This window comes from Pangasianodon hypophthalmus, chromosome 23 (genome assembly GCF_027358585.1).
Source record: "Pangasianodon hypophthalmus isolate fPanHyp1 chromosome 23, fPanHyp1.pri, whole genome shotgun sequence".
NCBI classification, from domain to species: domain Eukaryota; kingdom Metazoa; phylum Chordata; class Actinopteri; order Siluriformes; family Pangasiidae; genus Pangasianodon; species Pangasianodon hypophthalmus.
Window position 1 is genome coordinate 20,435,439 of NC_069732.1, and position 22,469 is coordinate 20,457,907.

A 22,469-nucleotide genomic window follows, 5' to 3' on the forward strand; every position below is an offset into this window, starting at 1 on the left:
TTTTATGTAGGCTGGGTTTGGTGCCTCCAGGAGCCACAGTTCTGTGAAGGACCCCTAAAATGTCACTTCATCGCTTCACAGTATTTGAGCCTAAAATAACGTAATGAAAGGGTCATAAATTCCCAAGGGTGCAATGTAGCTCCACAAAACTCAGCATGCCACAGCATCTTGTGGGCTACTTCAGGTATGCCAGGTTAGGGGCTTCCAGGTGCCACAGTTATCTAACTAGTCCCAGAAACACATGGCGGGTGTTTCAATGTGTTGTGTGACTCTATACTAGCTACTGGATCATGCTGAAAGTCCAGGGCTGAGAACAGAGCACATTTTTTCCAATCCAATTCTTTCTCAGCAACGGACAAAAAGGCCTAGAGACACCAGGTCGCTTGAGGCAGGAAGACAGGGTCTCCCTCTGATGCCATCTGTCGATGGCCATCGGGGGCCAGCCTCTACCGGGGTTCGAACCCGCGTTCGGGGTGCTTCCTGACATCCTACAGAAAATCTGACCCCAGTATTGAACTTCTGGCCTAGGAGAACCCTGTGACCTATCTAAAAACTGTGTTGCTAGGGATTTAGGGATTTCTATTTATTTTTTGGAATTCCTGACACTAACCAAAGGAAATGCATTTTATTGTGCAAATTATGAATTGTGCACCCTGTTTCATCAGTGTACTCTGTGTATTTGAGACCTAGTCCAATTGTGCCAGATTTGGGGCCTTCTGGAGACACGGTTCTGTGAAGGGCCCCCAAAATGTCACTCGATCCCTTCAAAGGTATTTGGGCCTAAAATAACTTAACCAAAGAGTTGTAAAATGCCAACGGTGCGACAAAGTTCCCCCAACCTCAGCAGGCCGCGTCACCTTGTGGCCTATTTCACGTGTGTTGTTTGGTGGCTCCAGGTGCCACAGTTCTGTGAAGGACCCCTAAAATGTCACTCGGCCTAGTTCACTTAGGGCCCCTTCAAGGTATTTGAGCTTAAAATAACATAATGAAAGGGTCATAAAATTCCAAGGGCGAGACCTAGCTCCACCAAACTCGGCAGCCCGCATCATCCAATGGCCTAGTCCATGTTTGCCAAGTTTGGAGCCTCCAGGAGCCATGGTTCTGTGAAGAATCCACAAAATGTCACTCGATCCCTTCATTTGGGCCTAAAATAATGTGAATTAAAGGGTCATAAAATGCCAACAGTGCAACGTAGCTCCACCAAACGTGGCATGCCATGTCATCTCATAGCCTAGTTCACAGATGCCAGGTTTGGGGCCTCCAGGTGCTAGAATTGAGCTCCTAGCCTCGGAGAACCCTGTGACCTGTCCGAAAACTTTTGTTGTTAAGGAATTAGGGATTTCTATTTATTTTTTGGAATTCCCAATGTTAACTAAAAGAAATACATTTTATTGTGCAAACTATGAATTGTGCAGCCTGTTTCACCAGTGTTCTCCGTGTACTCGAGGCCTAGTTCACGTGGAGTGGGTTTGGGGCCTTCTGGAGACACGGTTCTGTGAAGGGTGCCCAAAATGTCACTCGATCCCTTCAAAGGAATTTGGGCCTAAAATAACTTAACCAAAGGGTTGTAAATTGCCAACGGTGCAACATAGTTCCCCCTAACTCAGCAGGCCACATCACCGCATGGCCTACTTCACGTGTGTGGGGTTTGGTGCCTCCAGGAACCACAGTTCTGTGAAAGACCCCTAAAATGTCACTTGATCTCTTCACGGTATTTGAGCCTAAAATATCATAATGAAAGAGTCGTAAATTCCCAAGAGTGAGACGTAGCGCCACAAAACTCGGCACGCCGCAGCATCTTGTGGGCTACTTCAGGTATGCCAGGTTAGGGGCTTCCAGGTGCCACAGTTATCTAACTGGTCCCAGAAACACATGGCAGGCATTTCAACCTGTTGTGTGGCTCTATATAGCATGATGAAATGCTACATAAAATCTGATCCCAGAATCGAGATCCTGGCCTCTGGGAACCCTGTGACCTGTCTGAAAACTTTTGTTGTTAAGGATTTAGAGATTTCTATTTATTTTTTGGAATTCCCGACGTGAACTAAAGGAAATGCATTTTATTGTGCAAATTATGAACTGTGCGGCCTGTTTCACCAGTGTTCTCCGTGTACTTGAGATCTAGTTGACGTGTGGCGAGTTTGGGGCCTTCTGGAGCCATGGTTCTGTGAAGGGCCCCCAAAATGTCACTCGATCCTTTCAAAGGAATTTGGGCCTAAAATAACTTAATTAAAGGATCATAAAATGTCAACGGTGCAACATAGCTCCACCAAACTCAGCAGCCTGTGTCAACTCATTGTCTATTTTATGTAGGCTGGGTTTGGTGCCTCCAGGAGCCACAGTTCTGTGAAGGACCCCTAAAATGTCCCTTCATCCCTTCACGGTATTTGAGCCTAAAATAACGTAATGAAAGGGTCATAAATTCCCAAGGGTGCAATGTAGCTCCACAAAACTCAGCATGCCACAGCATCTTGTGGGCTACTTCAGGTATGCCAGGTTAGGGGCTTCCAGGTGCCACAGTTATCTAACTAGTCCCAGAAACACATGGCGGGTGTTTCAATGTGTTGTGTGACGCTATACTAGCTACTGCATCATGCTGAAAGTCCAGGGCTGAGAACAGAGCACAATTTTTCCAATCCAATTCTTTCTCAGCAACGGACAAAAAGGCCTAGAGACACCAGGTCGCTTGAGGCAGGAAGACAGGGTCTCCCTCTGATGCCATCTGTCGATGGCCATCGGGGGCCAGCCTCTACCGGGGTTCGAACCCGCGTTCGGGCTGCTTCCTGACATCCTACAGAAAATCTGACCCCAGTATTGAACTTCTGGCCTAGGAGAACCCTGTGACCTATCTAAAAACTGTGTTGCTAGGAATTTAGGGATTTCTATTTATTTTTTGGAATTCCTGACACTAACCAAAGGAAATGCATTTTATTGTGCAAATTATGAATTGTGCACCCTGTTTCATCAGTGTACTCTGTGTATTTGAGACCTAGTCCAATTGTGCCAGATTTGGGGCCTTCTGGAGACACGGTTCTGTGAAGGGCCCCCAAAATGTCACTCGATCCCTTCAAAGGTATTTGGGCCTAAAATAACTTAACCAAAGAGTTGTAAAATGCCAACGGTGCGACAAAGTTCCCCCAACCTCAGCAGGCCGCGTCACCTTGTGGCCTATTTCACGTGTGTTGTTGGTGGCTCCAGATGCCACAGTTCTGTGAAGGACCCCTAAAATGTCACTCAGCCTAGTTAACTTAGGGCCCCTTCAAGGTATTTGAGCTTAAAATAACATAATAAAAGGGTCATAAAATTCCAAGGGCGAGACCTAGCTCCACCAAACTCGACAGCCCGCATCATCCAATGGCCTAGTCCATGTTTGCCAAGTTTGGAGCCTCCAGGAGCCACGGTTCTGTGAAGAATCCACAAAATGTCACTCGATCCCTTCATTTGGGCCTAAAATAATGTGAATTAAAGGGTCATAAAATGCCAACGGTGCAACGTAGCTCCACCAAACGTGGCATGCCATGTCATCTCATAGCCTAGTTCACATATGCCAGGTTTGGGGCCTCCAGGTGCCACAATAATCTAACTGGTCCCAGAACAACTTGTCAGGTGTTTCAATGTGCTGTGTGGCTCTGTACTAGCTACTGCTTCAAGTCCAGGGCTGAGAAAGGAGCACATTTTTTCCACAGCTTATTTCTCAGCAATGGAAAAGCCTAGAGACACTACATCTTATGTAAAATCAGGTTGCTTGCGGCAGGAAGCCTGGGTCTCCTGCTGATGCTGTCTGTTGGTGCCGGTTGGGGGCCAGCCTCCGGCGGGTCAAACTCGTGTCAAACTCGTGCTTCCCGGCGTCCTGCATAAAATCTGACCACAGAATTGAGTCCCTCGCCTCAAAGAACTTGCCTGAAAACTTTCAGTGGTGAGCTTCTGGTTTGACTCCAAAATACCCAAATTTTAGAGATTAATATTTTAAATGTACAAAGTTATCCCTAGGGTTTAGTCTTATTATAAATAATTCCCTTATATAACTGTGTAATAATTTATATATTTCTGTAAAGCAGCTTTGTGAAAATGACCATTGTTAAAATCGCTATACAAATAAAATTTAATTGAATTTAATATTTCTCTCTGGGAATGTCATAATTCTAAATAGTTTTTAAGATATCACTCCATAACACCAGCCAGAGTAAAGACTTTGAAAGCCACCAGAATTAATTAACTCCTAATTCCCTTACGAACATCTTGGTGCATCTTTGACTGTGCAGGATGAAGTATATTTGCACATATACTTGCAATATAATACAATTACTAAGGACTAAGTCCTGTCTCTGTGTAATATTAATAATTATTAATTATTAATATTGATCACATTTGATACACACTACCCATACTACTACATCGTGTGTAAAATCTGACCCCAGAATTGAGGTCCTCATGTCAGAGAACTTGACTGAAAATCTTTGATGGTGAGCTTCCAGTTTGAACCCACTACCTGATTTTTAGAGATTAAATGTTAAATAGTTTAATTGTATAAATTTATCCCTGATGAGCAAGCCAGAGGAGACTGTGGCAATGAAAGACTCCCAGAGAACTTGAGAAGAACTGACTCGAAAGGCAAGCCATCCTCATCTAGGTGACACCAGATAATGCAATTATAAATAAATCCCTTTTATAACAGTGCACTATATGGTCATAAAGTGCAAAAATGTATATATTTCTGTAAAGCTGCTTTGTGTCCATTGTTAAAAGCGCTATATACAAATAAAATTGAATAATTCTAATTAGGTTTAAGATATCACTCCATGCTGCAATGAGCCAATTTGCAGTTTTAATTGTAATTCTGGTGGCTTCCACAGTATTTAGTGTGCCTGGAATGAGTAGGTAAGGGGATTAGGTGTAAGTACCAAGTTTGTGAACTTTGCTTCCAATTATAGCTTCTTGCTCTTATTGGCTGGTCAATGATAAATGCTAATTTTAGGGAGCGCGTTAATTGGTGCAAACTCCCGCTCTGCTCTGCTTTGCTCCACTCTCCTAATTAGCTCCGTTTTCCCTGCAGGCTGAAGGTAGGCTCCAGGTTATTGCTTTTAGTTTCCAAAAATCTGATATTTACCACTAATCATTCCACAAAATGTATATCAATCCCTAATCCAATCCATCTAGATTTATGCAGTCGTTTTCATTTCTCTTTTCATTATGCGCGATTATTGGAACATAATTTTGAGGCCTTAACTTTGCTGTTACAGTATTTAATGGCGTCACCACCCGAACCGGATAGCACCACTGATCATTTCAATTCTGTAAGTAAAAAATAATTCATACACACAGTCTCTCTCTCTCACACACACACGCACGCGCGCACTAAAGGAATCGCTGTTTTTTTATTTGTTTAGGTGTCTTTAGTCTCTCACGCACACGCGCGCGCACACATGCGCACACACCCTAATTAAATGAATCGTTCTCTTTAATTTGTTTAGGTAACTTCAGACAGTGAAACAGGAACTGTTGCCTTTACAGAAGAGCCAGAGGAACCATTGCTTGTGAGTTAAAATAGTATCTAATATATAATAACTGTAACACACACACACACACACACACACACACACACACACACACACACACACACACACTGATTAAAGGAATAATTGTTTTTGATTTGTTTAGGTGTCTGTAGACCGTGCCACACACACTGTTGTATTTAAACAAGAGCCAGAGGAACCATTGTCTGTGAGTAACCTTATATATATATATATATATATATATATATATATATATATATATACTTATGCATTATATAAGTTCTGAAAAAACTGGACAGTTTCCAGAAAAATATCATTCTTTATATGAAGACAGTAATTCCACCAATGATTAATGTAGGGAATACTGTTTTTATTGTGGAAAGGCAATTCTAATTTTTTTTTTTTTGAAAATCACACATACTAAGAAAATATTTTGAATGATTAAGGTTGATACAGACTCATCAGGCTCAGAGTTTGAGGGGCTCCCACGATACACTCCACGCCCTGTAAGTAAAACTACAGTGGAACTGATCAATTCTTGCACATGTACATGCTAATAAGTATATTCTGCATAGGGCCAACGCAGGAGACTCTTTTATTCAAGAGAGTTTGATTCCCTGTTGAGACACCACTTTCAAAGAGATTTGAAAGAAAAATTCATAACATACAGGCGAGTAAGTTGAGTTCCTTATGACTGTGCATCCTTGTGGTCGTAACAGAAATATTACTGTATGCTTGCAGTCCTAAACTTTAGTTATTGGCTTCTACACATTTCTTTTTGTTTCAGTTAATACACGTTCTGAAAAAAACCCCAGAGCTAGTGGAGGAGGCCAGACGTCTCCATCTGACAACAGAGAATATAAGAAGTCGGCTGAGGAAGCTGGCTTTCCGTTACGAAGAAGTTATTCGTAAGGATGCCTGGGTTTGAGGTTTGTTAAGTTTTCCAACATTTTGATGTTATAAATAAAGGTTTCTGTGTTTAGCATTTTGTACAGGTTTTGGGGGAAAATAATTAGTCCACACTGTTTTCACAGAATATGTATCGGACCTCCACCTCCAGTTTGCAAAGAAAGCCAAAAAAAAGTGCACCGTGCCCTCTCTGTGGCGTCTCCTTCCGAAATGTTCGCCAACATCTTATAAAGCTCCATAAAGTACTCAACAAAATGGAGCTCAGGATCTTGCTGCAGTACACATCTGGCACGTAAGTTGTCTTCTTATAAAATCAGACCTGAATCCTCAACATTTTCAAATGGTATAGGTTAACATAACAAATAATAATAAATGTCTTTTTGTCTGTGATTTTAAGGTATAATGGCCTCAATGATTGCCCTATCTGCAAAAGGTCTAACTTTGTGCGTTTAGATAAACACATGAAACTATGCCATTCAGATATGACAGTAAGTATTGTCCTTTATAACTTAAGTGCACTAATGCTCTGGGATGATGAGTTCATTGTTTTGAACAATGCACACTTTTTTTTTTTTTAAATTTTTATACCTTTTATTAATGTTGGTTGTGTGTCTGAATATCAGTGACTGATTTAATATCATTCTGGTACAAAATCTGAGGGGTGCTTGTTTCCAATTGTGAAAGGTCAGCTTTCATTATGGTTGTTTTATTCTTCGCTTCAGGAAGTGCAGCAGAAGGAACTTCTTACGAAAGCTAAAAAACAGACAAATCTTTTGGATCTGAAAACATTACGGGCCAAAAATCCATCCCCTCCCTTGGTTAGTACCCTCGATGTGGAGATGTTGGCCGAGTCAGATGATGAAACAAGCTCCCCTCAGCAATCGATTATGGCACAGAAGGACGTCATTACACACCAGGTTGCTCCCCACCAAGGACCAGAGGAAGGAGACACCAGAGAGAGGGAGGACACTGCTCCAACCACACAACCAAACTGCAAGGGCTGCAAGGTACAGAAAGCAGTTGTCAAACAACTGAAAGAAGAGATAAACACATTAAAAAATAAAAACCCATTCCCCCTGCGGAGAAAATATGAGAGAAGGAATACTGTACAGACAGAACTTCCAGTTTTTGGTAAGTTTGTCATGGACTCCCTCTGTCTCTCTTGTTCACCTTGTGATGTCAAGCTTATAATCGCGTGAATTTTCTTTCGGTGCAGAAAAAGTCCTTCAGACCTGGCTTAATCATATTGAAGGCGTCACGTATCGCCAGAACGAGAACGCACGCCAGAGAGTCACACGTGTGCGATCCTGGTTGGCTTACATGAGTGATGGAGGGGTGCCAACCATGGATTTTGCTTTCTTATCAGACCCCAGCAAGCTTATAAAGTAAGTATAGATTTCACAGGTCAACATTTTAGAATAATTAAGAATTAATGTGCCTTTCTCACTTTCCTTACAGCTGGGCGCACTCTTTGAGGAATTTTGCTGTAACAACACAAAGAATATACATAAGCGATGTGAGGTCTTTCCTGAAATTTCTCCTTGAAGCACGACTGGACACTGTGAGAGCCTCTAAAAAGAAATTGAAGGGGGCAATTTTCAGCCTAGACAGGCTTCGGAGGAAACTAACGAGCAGGCTTGTTGTACACAAACAAGCTGTTAAGGCCAAAAAATCAAGTAATTGCTTTTTGTGTTTCTTCACTTTTTTATATTTCATGGTATGTCACTTGTAATGTAGAATGCTTTTTCATGATGTTTTAATTACATTTCAGAAAACATTCTGGATGCAGTACACATACAGACCTTCCTGGAAAAGGCTAGACGAGCAATACCGAATGCTTTAGGTAAGGACACATTGGTTATGAAAACATTGCCTCTTTTAGGAGTCCCTGTACATTCATACCCTTTGTTTCATCTTCCAGTCACTCTGGAGCAAAATCCCCTGCCACAAAACCTTTACCACCTATTTGGCCTGTTGTCAGGGTTCATAATTTGCCTGACAGGGCACCGTAGGGGAGTCTTGTTGGGAATGGAGGCAGAAGAAGTCCACGCTGCACCTAAAGACAAAAATGGACGTCGAGTTATTATGGTAAGCTTTCACCTTTTACTGAATTGTCTGTTTTCCTACATATAACTTTTATGGGTCTAAAAAGGTAATATTAGTGTGAGATGAAAACATCGGTGTTCATTCCAAAGTATAAAAAAGAAACAGTACTTAAAGTAAATTTAGGGAGTAACATTTTTCATTTGGAATTGCATTTCCAAAATATAAATAGTATCCCCTAAACTGAGGAATTGATGGAATTATTCCTTTTTAAATGGTCATCTTGCTTGCCAATGGCACACGTAGAGAGTATCTTTTGGAAACTTTCCAGCTTTTTGGGAATGTTAATGTAGGTATTATTTATAATTTGTCCCTTGCTTTGTGTCATGTCTTTCTTTTCACAGGTGGCAAAACACAAAACATCCTCAAAATATGGCCATGCCCTTGTCCCTTTGGAAAAGGAGGAATATGTCTGGTTTGCCAGGTTTTTATATCATAGGCACAAATATCCCATGGGCGAGTCCAAATTGTTTTTTGCAAACACAAATGGGGGTCCATTCTCCCGCTTAGCAGGCACTTTCCAGGAGTGCTGGAAGGAGTTTGGGCTGCCAGGAAAACCAACATTTGGCCTCATACGAACAAGCATCAGCACCTATGTAAGACTTGTTTCATTTAAAAATTGGACGTTATATTATCATTTTAATTTTGAGTACTAATTTGTTACCTCTCTGTATTGTGCACATGATGCGTTTCAGGTTGGCCGTGAACTGGATTACAAGCAGAAGGAGCAGGTACGGCGACTCATGTGTCACAGCACAGCAGTTGCTGAGGTGTTTTATGAAGCCAACCAAAACCTGACAGATGCTTTCAAGTCCCGCCGGGCCACGGCAACAGCTGTCCAGAAGCAGACCAACAATCCTAGGGAAGGAAGGGAGGAAGATGAGGACATGCACAGAAGTAAGAAAAGATGCATCTCCAAGACACGCATGAGAAATTACAAAGGTGACAAGAAATATCCCGAAAGTGACATCAAGGACACCAGTACTGAAGACAGTGATGACACCACAGAAAAAACAGAGGAGGAGGATGAGGACAGAATAAGGAGGAAGGCTGCTGGCAAGACAGATGACAAACGTGACAAGAAATATCCTAAAAGAGAGACCAAAAGCACCAGTGTTGACAGCAGTGATGACACCACAGAAGAAACAGAGGAGGAGGATGATGAGGACAGAATAAGCAGGAAAGTTTCTGGCAAGACAGATGACAAATGTGATGAGAAATATCCTAAAAGAGAGACCGAAGGCACCAGTGTTGACAGCAGTGATGACACCACAGAAGAAACAGAGGAGGAGGATGATGAGGACAGAATAAGCAGGAAAGTTTCTGGCAAGACAGATGACAAACGTGACAAGAAATATCCTAAAAGAGAGACCAAAAGCACCAGTGTTGACAGCAGTGATGACACCACAGAAGAAACGGAGGAGGAGGATGATGAGGACAGAATAAGCAGGAAAGTTTCTGGCAAGACAGATGACAAACGTGACAAGAAATATCCTAAAAGAGAGACCAAAAGCACCAGTGTTGACAGCAGTGATGACACCACAGAAGAAACGGAGGAGGAGGATGATGAGGACAGAATAAGCAGGAAAGTTTCTGGCAAGACAGATGACAAACGTGACAAGAAATATCCTAAAAGAGAGACCAAAAGCACCAGTGTTGACAGCAGTGATGACACCACAGAAGAAACGGAGGAGGAGGATGATGAGGACAGAATAAGCAGGAAAGTTTCTGGCAAGACAGATGACAAACGTGACAAGAAATATCCTAAAAGAGAGACCAAAAGCACCAGTGTTGACAGCAGTGATGACACCACAGAAGAAACGGAGGAGGAGGATGATGAGGACAGAATAAGCAGGAAAGTTTCTGGCAAGACAGATGACAAACGTGACGAGAAATATCCTAAAAGAGAGACCGAAGGCACCAGTGTTGACAGCAGTGATGACACCACAGAAGAAACGGAGGAGGAGGATGATGAGGACAGAATAAGCAGGAAAGTTTCTGGCAAGACAGATGACAAACGTGACAAGAAATATCCTAAAAGAAAGACCGAAGGCACCAGTGATGACACCACAGAAGAAACAGAGGACAGGATAAGGAGGAAAGGTGCTGGCAAGACACGCAAGACAGATGAAAACAGCAACAAAGAAATAGTTGTGATACTGGACAGTAACGAAGAAGACCAGACACAAGACAAAGACAAGAAGGATGAACAAAACAACAAAGATACCTCAAGTATTCGAAAGGATGACGCAGGACGTAGTACAGATTCATTCCCGCGTTCATTAATTTTCCATTCCACTAATCCTCCGCCGAGTCACAGGAGAACCAGGAGCATATCCCAGCGAGCTCGAGGCAAAAGGCTGGGGACAGCCTGGAAGGGGTGCCAACCCATCACAGGGCGCAATCGCCGACCCACTCGCACACCCCTTCACACACTACAGAAGATTGGGAAATGTGGGAGAGGAAACCAGAGTCATAAAGACAATGACAAAGATGAACAACACACTGATGCAGACATGCCAGGTGAAGGAAAGGACAAAACCAGGAACAGAACAGACACAGCTGATGGAGACAAAGATGAACAGCAACATGCTGATGCAGACATGCCAAGCGAAGGAAATGAGACGGGGCACAGGAAAGACACAGCTGATGGAGACAAAGATGAACAGCAACATGCTGATGCAGACATGCCAAGAGAAGGAAATGAGACGTGTCTTTCCTGTGCCCCAGCTGATGGAGACAAAGATGAACAGCAACATGCTGATGCAGACATGCCAAGTGAAGGAAATGAGACGGGGCACAGGAAAGACACAGCTGATGGAGACAAAGATGAACAGCAACATGCTGATGCAGACATGCCAAGTGAAGGAAATGAGACGGGGCACAGGAAAGACACAGCTGATGGAGACAAAGATGAACAGCAGCACATTGATGCAGACATGCCTAGTGAAGGAAATACTGAGACGGGGCACAGGAAAGACACAGCTGATGGAGATGAAGACAAAGAACATGTCGATGCAGACATGCCTAGTGAAGGAAAGGACAAGATCAAATTTACAAACGAGACTGATGGACTTAATGAAATGGATATGGGATGCAGCACAGAGAAGACCGACAATCACATAAACATAGACTTGCCAAAAGATAAGAATGAGAGAGGAAGTAACAATCAGACTGAACAACACACACAAGAAGTCACCCAACCATCCATACCCCAAAAGCGTAAGAAAACCCTTTTGAAGAATTCAACCCTCCGCAAATGTGCCCGAAAAATTTCCAGTGATGAAGAGTCACCTGTCAAAGAAAAGTCATTGGTGTCACCTCGCAGACTCCGGAAGAGGGCAGGTGGATTAAGCCCAGTTGCTGTAGCCAGGATGCATAGAGCACTGAAAATACTTGCAAGAAAAAGGGGACAAAAAAATTAGGGCCTAAAATAAATTCATTCATGTTTCTCATAAACTCAACATTACTGATAATCAATAAGAAATTAAAGAAAAGCAGGGAAAGTTGTTCAGTTGGATTGTTATTGATGCTCAATGGTCTGTGATTTTTGTTTTATTTACAAATTAGGAATATATATATTTTTTTAACTAATTCAGGATAAAAGACTTGAAACTTTTGTTTTAAAGGAAGTGGAAAATGTTCATTTTCCTGTTTTTTTTTTTTTTAAAAAAAAAAAGTTTAATTTGTGATTAAAAAAATATACATAATGGTTTTGTATTGGAGAAACAAAAGCAAAAATAAATTATTTTGTATTAATAAATGTGTTGAAAAGAGTATTGTTCTGGCATTTGCTACATTTTAATAATTCAATTTAAAAGTATTTAGCTGTAAGCACTGCAGAAATTGTGATCATAGAACCTGATAAGTGATGGGAGAGGATTATCTCTCTTGTTACTGTACCTCACTAACATACATAAATGATGGGAACATTTAGTTCTGTGTCTCATAGATTATGAAGTAATTGAGAGACCAACGGTAATATGCTGGTCCAAGTTGTTCATTTTGTGAACAGTGCATTAGATGTTATAAACTATTTTAGAATTATGATTTAAAGATATCACTCCATGCTGCACACCCAATGCTGCACATGATGTTTGTTAGGTAGTTTGCAGTTTTTAATCGTAATTCTGGTGGCTTCCACAGTTTTTACTGCACTTGGAAGTAGGTAAGTGGATTAGGTGTTAAGTATCAAATTTTTGAACTTTGCTTCCAATTTATCGCTCCTTGCTGTTATTGGATGGCCAATTGTATATGCTAATTTCAGGAGTGTGCTAATTGGGGCAAAGTCCAGCTCAGCTCAACTCTGCTCTGCACTCCTATAGCACCATTTTCCCTGCAGGCTGAAGGTAGGCTGTAATTTTATTGCTTTTAGATTCCAACAATCTGATATTTACCACTAATCATTCCAAGAAATATATATCAACCCCTAATTCTATAATAGGGGTGTCTGATCCACAAAGGGCCGGTGTGGCTGCTGCTTTTCTTTCCAAACAAGCAGGAGCACACCTCATTCTACTCGTTTAATCAGTTGGTCTCAATTATCAAACAATTCATGTGTGATCCTGTTTGTATGGAACAAAAACCTACAACCACACCGGCACTTTGCAGCTAAGATTGGACACTACTGCTCAGTACACTTTTAAACATCCTGTGTAATCCTGAAAATACAAAAATAATGCAGGCACAGTCATATGACAATAACAAATGCATGTTGTTTTACTTGATTACTTGTTTTTTCCTTGTGTTTTATTTTTACTTTGATGTACACATACAGATGTTTGCAAACAACCGTCCACCAGCACGAGACCAACACTTATACACTTTGGTGGTCCGGGGGAGGAAGATGTATGAGCTACTCAGTGGCATCAATGATGCTATGGAGACCCTCGACAAGAGTCAAGCAGCCCTTAACAATGTTAATGAAGCCCTCTTCCAGAGCATCAGTCCTTTTAAGGAGGCCTCTGACGATGGTCGTGGATCCACTGGCCACAGTGCGAGTGATGTTATGGAGGCCCCTGACGATGGTCAAGTGTCCCCCGATGATGTTCATGGATCCCCTGGCCACAGTCTGAGTCATTGTATGGAGGCTAGGACTGCTGAGAAGGATGGTAACAAAGGTCCATGAAGGTGAGTGTGTTTCTGTTTGAAACATCAGCTGATACTTTGTCCCCAACATTGCGTTTACATTTGTAATAGAACCATCTCTTTTCTATACCAACCAGTGTGGTGTGAAGATTTACTGAGATTAATTTATTCTTTTGATTTTTTTTCTGCAGAGGAAGCCATGGTAAAGAGTGCACCTTCAGACTGAGATTCATAAACATGCACATACATGTGATCATACACACAAATCATCCACATGTACACCACACAACACACTCTATAGACAGACAGATAGACACACACACACACACACACAAACACACACAATATTGACTTTAAATAAAATCCCAGTAAAGAAATTTTGGTCTCAATGTGTTTATTTAAAAGGTTTCAGCACTGAAAGATGTTCCAAGAGTTTCCATGAAATCAAAAAAGGGATCATACAGCCTAGGATACATCCAGATGTTCATAGGTAGAGGGTGAGGTGGTTAACATAAGTTATATAGGCCTCAAATGAAGATATTTAGAGAACAATCAGCATTCAATCCACAACCAGCAGGCTGAAGAACAGTTTCTACCCGCAGGCCATCAGGATGAATAAGGTGAATAAACTCTAATCCAGTGATTTACTCCTTCTGTGAAGGGACCCCAAAATGTCCCTCTATCCCTTCAATGGTTTTTGGGCCTAAAATAACTTCTTGAAAGGGTTGTAAAATGCCACCAGTGTGATGTAGTTTCCCCAAACTCAGCATGCCACATCATCTCGTGGCCTACTTCACATATACCAAGTTTGGGGCCTCCAGGAGCCACGATTCTGTGAAAGGCCCCCAAAATGTCACTCGATCCCTTAAAGGTATTTGGGTCTAAATTAATGTAATGAAAGGGTCGTAAAATGCCATCTGTACTACGTAGCTCCACCAAATTCAGCAGCCCATGTCATCCCGTGGCCTACATCATGTTTGCTGGATTTGGGACCTCTAGGAGCCACGGTTTTGTGAAGGGCAACCAAAATGTCACTCAATCCCTTCAAAGGATCTTGGGCCTAAAATAACTTGATGAAAGGGTTGTAAAATGCCAACTGTGCAACATATGTCCACCAAACTTGGCATGCTACATCAGCTCATAGCCTACTTCACATATGCCGGGTTTGGGGCCTCCAGGAGCCACGGTTCTGTGAAGGGCCCCAAAATTTTTACTCAATCCCTTTAAGGTATTTGAGCCTAAAATAACTTAACCAAAGGGTTGTGAAATGCCAACGGTGTGACATAACTCAGCATACTGCATCATCTTGTGGCCTAGTTTATGTGTGCCAGGTTTGGGTCCTCCAGGTGCCACTTTGTTGTTGGTCCGAGAACAACTTGTCAGGTGTTTCACTCTGCTGTGTGGCTCTATGCTAGCTACTGCATCAAGTCCAGGGCTGAGAAAAGAGCACATTTTTTCCACAGCTTATTTCTCAGCAATGGAAAGGCAACAGGTCACTTGCGGCAGGAAGCCCAGGTCTCCTGCTGATGCTGACTACCGGTGCCCATCGGAGCCAGCCTTCAGTGGGATCGAACTTGCGTTTGGGGTGCTTCCCGACATCGTGCTTAAAACTGGACTCCAGAATCGAGTTCTTCGCCTCAGAGAACTTGTCTGACATCTTTCGGTGGTGAGCTTCTGGTTTGACTCCACAATACCTGATTTTTAGAAATTAATATTTTAAATGTATAAATTTATCCCTAGGGTTTCTTCTTCTACAATTATAAATAATTCCCTTGTATAATTGTGTATTATATGGTCAGAAAAGTGCAAAAATGTATATATTTCTTTAAAGCAGCTTTGTGACAATGTCCATTGTTAAAAGCACTATACAAATAAAATTGAATTGAATTGAATATTTCCCTCTTGGAATGTTTAATTCATAATTCTAGTTAGTTTTTAAGATATTGTTCCATGCTGCACAGCCAATGATAATTTGCATTTTTAATTGTAATTCTGGTGGCTTCCACAGTTTTTACTGTGCCTGGAATGAGTAGGTTAGGAGATTAGGAATAAGTATTACATTTTTTAACTTTGCTTCCAATTTATCACTCCTTGCTTTTATTGGATGGCCAATTGTATATGCTAATTTTAGGGAGCATGCTAGTTGGTGCAAACTCCAACTCAGCTATGCTCTCCTATAGCACCATTTTCCCTGCAGGCTGAAGGTAGGCTCTAATTTATTGTTTTAGATGCCAACAATCTGATATTTACCACTAATCATTCCAAGAAATATACATCAACCCCTAATCCTATAACAGGGGTGTCTGATCCACAAAGAGCCAGTGTGGCTGCAGCTTTTCTTTCCAAACAAGCAGGATCACACCTCATTCTACTCGTTTAATCAGTTGGTCTCAATTATCAAACAATTCATGTGTGATCCTGTTTGTATGGAACAAAAACCTACAACCACACTGGCACTTTGCGGCTAAGATTGGACACCACTGCTCAATACATACAAATGCACACACTTTTAAACATCCTGTGTAATCCTGTAAATACAAACTAATACAAACACAGTCATACAACAGTTACAAATGCAACAGATGCATGTTTTACTTGTTTAACTTGTTTTTGACTCATCTATTTTATTTTTAGTTTGATATACACATACAGATGTTTACAAACAACTGTCCACCAGCAGCAGGCCAATGCTCGTGCACTTTGGCGGTCCAGGGGAGGAGGCTGTGTGAGCTAGTCCGTGGCATCAATGATGCTCTGGATTCCCTTGACAAGATTCAAGCAGCCCTTAACAATGTTACCGAAGTCCTTGCCCACATTGTGAGTCATTTTATGGAGTCCCTTGATGTAGGTCAAGTGTCCACCGATGATCATGGATCCACTGGCCACAGTCCGAGTCCTTTTATGGAGGCCCCTGATGATGGTCAAGTGTCCCCCGATGATGTTCATGGATCCCCTGGCCACAGTCCGAATCATTTTATGGAGGCTGGGACTGCTGAGGAGGATGGTAACCCAGTCCATGAAGGTGAGTGTGTTTCTGTTTGAAACATTCGAAACATCAGCTGATACTTTGTCCCCAACATTGCGTTTACATTTGTAATAGAACCATCTCTTTTCTATACCAACCAGTGTGATGTGAAGATTTACTGAGATTAATTTATTCTTTTAATTTTTTTTTTCCACAGAGGGAGCCATGGTACACAGCACACGTTCAGACTGAGACTCATAAACATGCACATACATGTGATCATCCACACAAATCATCCACATGTACACCACACAACACTCTCTATAGACAGACAGACACACACACATACACACAATATTGACTTTAAATAAAATCCCAGTAAAGAAATTTCGGTCTCAGTGTGTTTATTTAAAAGGTTTCAGCACCGAAAGAGGTTCCAAGAGTTTCCATCAAATCAAAAAAGGGATCATACAGCCTAGGATACATCCAGATGTTCATAGGTAGAGGGTGAGGTGGTTAAAATAAGTTATATAGGCCTCAAATGAAGACATTTAGAGAACAATCTGTAAGTCCTGCTGTAGAAAACATGGTGTAAGTCCAGGACTGAGAAGGGAGCACAATGTTTGCACAGCTTATTTCTCATCAATGGAAAGGCAACAGGTCACTTGCGGCAGGAAGCCCAGGTCTCCTGCTGATGCTGACTACCGGTGCCCATCGGAGCCAGCCTTCAGTGGGGTCGAACTTGCGTTTGGGGTGCTTCCCGACATCGTGCGTAAAACTGGACTCCAGAATCGAGTTCTTCGCCTCAGAGAACTTGTCTGACATCTTTCGGTGGTGAGCTTCTGGTTTGACTCCACAATATCTGATTTTTTAGAAATTAACATTTTAAATGTATAAATTTATTCCTAGGGTTTCTTCTTTTTCAATTATAAATAATTCCCTTGTATAATTGTGTATTACGTGGTCAGAAAAGTGCAAAATGTATATATTTCTTTAAAGCAGCTTTGTGACAATGTCCATTGTTAAAAGCACTATACAAATAAAATTGAACTGAATTGAATATTTCCCTCTTGGAATGTTTAATTCATAATTCTAGTTAGTTTTTAAGATATTGTTCCATGCTGCACAGCCAATGATAATTTGCATTTTTAATTGTAATTCTGGTGGCTTCCACAGTTTTTACTGTGCCTGGAATGAGTAGGTTAGGAGATTAGGAATAAGTATTACATTTTTTAACTTTGCTTCCAATTTATCACTCCTTGCTTTTATTGGATGGCCAATTGTATATGCTAATTTTAGGGAGCGTGCTAGTTGGTGCAAACTCCAACTCAGCTCTGCTCTCCTATAGCACCATTTTCCCTGCAGGCTGAAGGTAGGCTCTAATTTATTGTTTTAGATGCCAACAATCTGATATTTACCACTAATCATTCCAAGAAATATACATCAACCCCTAATCCTATAACAGGGGTGTCTAATCCACAAAGAGCCAGTGTGGCTGCAGCTTTTCTTTCCAAACAAGCAGGATCACACCTCATTCTACTCGTTTAATCAGTTGGTCTCAATTATCAAACAGTTGATCATGTGTGATCCTGTTTGTATGGAACAAAAACCTACAACCACACCGGCACTACGTGGCTAAGATTGGACAGCACTGCTCAATACATACAAATGCGCACACTTTTAAACATCCTGTGTAATCCTGTAAATACAAAAATAATGCAGGCACAGTCATACAACAGTTACAAATGCAACAGATGCATGTTTTACTTGATTATTTCTTTATTCCTTGTGTATTTTATTTTTAGTTTGATGTACACATACAGATGTTTACAAACAATCATCCACCAGCACCAGACCAAAGCTCGTACACTTTGGAGGTCCGGGGGAGAAGGATATATAATCTACTCAGTGGCATCAATGATGCTATGGAGACCCTCGACAACATTCAAGCTTCCATTAACAATGATATTAATGATGTTCATGAAGCCCTTGGCCAAACACTGAGTCATGTTATGGAGGCTGAGAGCCCTAAGGAGGATGCCAACACAGTCCATGAAGGTGAGTGTGTTTCTGTTTGAAACATCTGAAACATATTGTCAGGTTACTGATACATGTCCCCAACTTTGAGTTTACATTTGTAATAGAACGATTTCACCTCTATACCAACCAGTGTGGTGTGAAGACTTTACTGAAAAAAATGTATTCTTTTTTTTTTTTTTCAGAGGGAGCCATGGTACAGAGAGCACCTAGGGTTAGGGTTAGGGTTATCATACACACAAATATCATCATACACATGTACACACACACACACACACTGCTTTCATGTCGTATTTCAGTTATTTTCTGCTCCCACAGGCTGATGGAAATCTTCTTGTTAGTTCCAACTGCCCTCAACGTGTAGCGCTTAATGTAAGTTTTATTGCCTGTTATCAGTCAGGATTACTTTTGATATTTAATTTATTTTTTGACCTTTACAGCGGAATGATGATTATGAGGTAATGGCTAGTATAGAAATTTATGAAGAGCCTTGTTCATCCCAAGAGCCTAAAAAAGAGGTAGGCACAAATTTTAGCAGCACACATCTTATTTTCTCAAGTATCTAGGATGTTTTGATGGAGTTATTTTTATTCTCTGTACGCTCCACAGCGGGATGCCACACACCGTCCATCCCAGGAAGAGGTACTATGCATATTTTAACAATCAAAAGGCTCTTATCAATCATCAATATTGTCTCGACTGTTATTTATTTAATTTTCTATCTGTACAGATTTCCGGTAAGCCTGTGAGCGGTAGGACAAAACGCCAACTGATACGTGTGCCCTCAACTGTGAGTGTACATTTGTAAAAGAGCCATCTATTCTATAACCAACCCATATGGTGTGAAGATTTTACTGAGATAATTTTTTTTTTTTTTTTTTGCAGCGGGAGCCATGGTACAGAGAGCACCTTCAGACTTATAGAGAGCACCATCACACACACATACACACATATACTTGCAGTTGCAACATAATATAATTCTTAACAGACAATTCACACATGCACACACACACACACACACAATATTGACTTTAAATAAAATTCCAGTAAAGAAATTTTGGTCTCAGTGTGTTTATTTAAAAGTTTTCAGCACCGAAAGATGTTCCAAGAGTTTCCATCAAATCAAAAAAGGGATCGCACAGCCAAAGATACATCCAGATGTTCATAGGTAGAGAGTGAGGTGGTTAACATAAGTTATATAGGCCTCAAATGAAGACATTTAGAGAACAATCAACATTCAATCCACAACCAGCAGGCTGAAGAACAGTTTCTACCTGCAGGCCATCAGGATCCTGAATAAACTCTAATCCAGTGATTTAGTTGTAAAATATCACAATGAGTAAAATAATGGACAATATCACAAATTATGCAATATTCAAATAAAGAAAATTCCCATGCACCTAAGCCATATTTGAATGATGTATTCACAATAAAGAAAATAAAAAAAGAGATTAATTCAATACATTAAAAAAAGTAGACGAATTTTAGGCGATTAGGGAAATAGATCACATTCCAAAAAGGCAATCCGCAAATGAGTGATATGCAAATCACATTTTATTGACCTTTCCAAAAAATTGATCTAATTCCAAAAATATGCTCTTGAGGGTTACCATGGAGCAACAGCGCCATGGCCAAATGGTGAACTGCAACAAAAGTGCAATTTTTGACATTTAATATCTCGAAAACGAAAAGAGATAGACCAAAAATTTTTTTTGATTCTTGAAGAGCTGAGGCAAGACTGTATTATCAGCACATTTGGGGATTTTATTAAAAATTGCAAAAATTCGTATGGAATTAGGGATTTACGTCCAAGCTGGCATTCCCTGGGCCCTAATTAGGGTTAGGGTTAGGGTTAGGGTTAGGGTTAGGGTTAGGGTTAGGGTTAGGGTTGGGGTTAGCGGTTGGGGTTAAGGGTTAGGATTAGGGTTGGGGTTAGGGTTAGGATTAGGATTAGGGTTAGGGTTAGGGTTAGGGTTAGGGTTGGGGTTAGCGGTTGGGGTTAAGGGTTAGGATTAGGGTTGGGGTTAGGGTTAGGGTTAGGATTAGGATTAGGATTAGGGTTGGGGTTGGGGTTAGGGTTGGGGTTGGGGTTAGAGTTAGGATTAGGTTTAGGTTTAGGATTAGGGTTGGGGTTAGGGTTGGGGTTAGGATTAGGGTTTGGGTTAGGATCAGGGTTAGGGTCAGGGTTAGGGTTAGGGTTAGGGTTAGGGTTAGGGGTTAGGGTTAGGGTTAGGGTTAGGGTTAGGGTTAGGGTTAGGGTTAGGGTTAGGGTTAGGGTTAGGGTTAGGGTTAGGGGTTAGGGTTAGGGTTAGGGTTAGGGTTAGGGTTAGGGTTAGGGTCAGGGTCAGGGTCAGGGTCAGGGTCAGGGTCAGGGTCAGGGTCAGGGTCAGGGTTAGGGTTAGGGTTAGGGTTAGGGTTAGGGTTAGGGTTAGGGTTAGGGTTAGGGTTAGGATAGGGTTAGGGTTAGGGTTAGGGTTAGGGTTAGGGTTAGGGTTAGGGTTAGGGTTAGGGTTAGGGTTAGGGTTAGGGGTTAGGGTTAGGGTTAGGGTTAGGGTTAGGGTTAGGGTTAGGGTCAGGGTCAGGGTCAGGGTCAGGGTCAGGGTCAGGGTCAGGGTCAGGGTTAGGGTCAGGGTCAGGGTCAGGGTTAGGGTTAGGGTTAGGGTTAGGGTTAGGGTTAGGGTTAGGGTTAGGGTTAGGGTTAGGGTTAGGGTTAGGGTTAGGGTTAGGGTTAGGGTTAGGGTTAGGGTTAGGGGTTAGGGTTAGGGTTAGGGTTAGGGTTAGGGTTAGGGTTAGGGTTAGGGTTAGGGTTAGGGTTAGGGTTAGGGTTAGGGTTAGGGTTAGGGTTAGGGTTAGGGTTAGGGTTAGGGTTAGGGTTAGGGTTAGGGTTAGGGTTAGGGTTAGGGTTAGGGTTAGGGTTAGGGTTAGGGTTAGGGTTAGGGTTAGGGTTAGGGTTAGGGTTAGGGTTAGGGTTAGGGTTAGGGTTAGGGTTAGGGTTAGGGTTAGGGTTAGGGTTAGGGTTAGGGTTAGGGTTAGGGTTAGGGTTAGGGTTAGGGTTAGGGTTAGGGTTAGGGTTAGGGTTAGGGTTAGGGTTAGGGTTAGGGTTAGGGTTAGGGTTAGGGTTAGGGTTAGGGTTAGGGTTAGGGTTAGGGTTAGGGTTAGGGTTAGGGTTAGGGTTAGGGTTAGGGTTAGGGTTAGGGTTAGGGTTAGGGTTAGGGTTAGGGTTAGGGTTAGGGTTAGGGTTAGGGTTAGGGTTAGGGTTAGGGTTAGGGTTAGGGTTAGGGTTAGGGTTAGGGTTAGGGTTAGGGTTAGGGTTAGGGTTAGGGTTAGGGTTAGGGTTAGGGTTAGGGTTAGGGTTAGGGTTAGGGTTAGGGTTAGGGTTAGGGTTAGGGTTAGGGTTAGGGTTAGGGTTAGGGTTAGGGTTAGGGTTAGGGTTAGGGTTAGGGTTAGGGTTAGGGTTAGGGTTAGGGTTAGGGTTAGGGTTAGGGTTAGGGTTAGGGTTAGGGTTAGGGTTAGGGTTAGGGTTAGGGTTAGGGTTAGGGTTAGGGTTAGGGTTAGGGTTAGGGTTAGGGTTAGGGTTAGGGTTAGGGTTAGGGTTAGGGTTAGGGTTAGGGTTAGGGTTAGGGTTAGGGTTAGGGTTAGGGTTAGGGTTAGGGTTAGGGTTAGGGTTAGGGTTAGGGTTAGGGTTAGGGTTAGGGTTAGGGTTAGGGTTAGGGTTAGGGTTAGGGTTAGGGTTAGGGTTAGGGTTAGGGTTAGGGTTAGGGTTAGGGTTAGGGTTAGGGTTAGGGTTAGGGTTAGGGTTAGGGTTAGGGTTAGGGTTAGGGTTAGGGTTAGGGTTAGGGTTAGGGTTAGGGTTA

General features: G+C 42.0%; 1 protein-coding gene and 1 long non-coding RNA gene across 7 annotated transcripts; both read left to right on the forward strand.

The window, feature by feature from the left end:
• The first annotated feature begins 4,796 nt into the window (after positions 1-4,796).
• On the forward strand, positions 4,797-12,185 carry LOC128317008 (serine-aspartate repeat-containing protein I-like). 5 transcript variants are annotated; one of them, XM_053228247.1, is made up of 16 exons: positions 4,797-5,060; positions 5,241-5,294; positions 5,472-5,534; positions 5,659-5,721; positions 5,960-6,019; positions 6,089-6,187; positions 6,301-6,442; positions 6,548-6,714; positions 6,820-6,910; positions 7,145-7,553; positions 7,639-7,807; positions 7,881-8,098; positions 8,194-8,265; positions 8,344-8,510; positions 8,870-9,121; positions 9,248-12,185. In XM_053228247.1, exons 7-16 carry the CDS (start codon positions 6,428-6,430, stop codon positions 11,948-11,950), a joined length of 4,263 nt encoding a protein of 1,420 aa, XP_053084222.1. In that variant the 5' UTR covers positions 4,797-5,060; positions 5,241-5,294; positions 5,472-5,534; positions 5,659-5,721; positions 5,960-6,019; positions 6,089-6,187; positions 6,301-6,427; the 3' UTR covers positions 11,951-12,185. The 5 variants fall into 5 exon arrangements, with proteins under 5 accessions (XP_053084222.1, XP_053084218.1, XP_053084220.1 ...); XM_053228243.1 differs by having other exon boundaries at positions 4,801-5,060; positions 9,221-12,185; XM_053228246.1 differs by having other exon boundaries at positions 4,804-5,060; positions 6,301-6,421; positions 9,221-12,185.
• A 101-nt stretch (positions 12,186-12,286) lies between these two features.
• LOC117596725 (uncharacterized) lies at positions 12,287-13,976 on the forward strand. Of its 2 annotated transcripts, XR_004577729.2 has the most exons (4): positions 12,287-12,693; positions 12,793-12,874; positions 13,303-13,655; positions 13,805-13,976. It is a non-coding gene; the product is annotated as an uncharacterized LOC117596725 (long non-coding RNA). The 2 variants fall into 2 exon arrangements; XR_008300771.1 differs by having other exon boundaries at positions 12,290-12,874.
• The last annotated feature ends 8,493 nt before the right edge of the window (positions 13,977-22,469 follow it).

Bases quoted from the DNA above. Each gene is read 5' to 3' on its own strand.
- LOC128317008 (XM_053228243.1), top strand. The intron at 6,911-7,144 runs GTAAGTATTGTC...TCTTCGCTTCAG, and splicing joins TATGCCATTCAGATATGACA to GAAGTGCAGCAGAAGGAACT. The intron at 8,099-8,193 runs GTAATTGCTTTT...ATTACATTTCAG, and splicing joins TGTTAAGGCCAAAAAATCAA to AAAACATTCTGGATGCAGTA.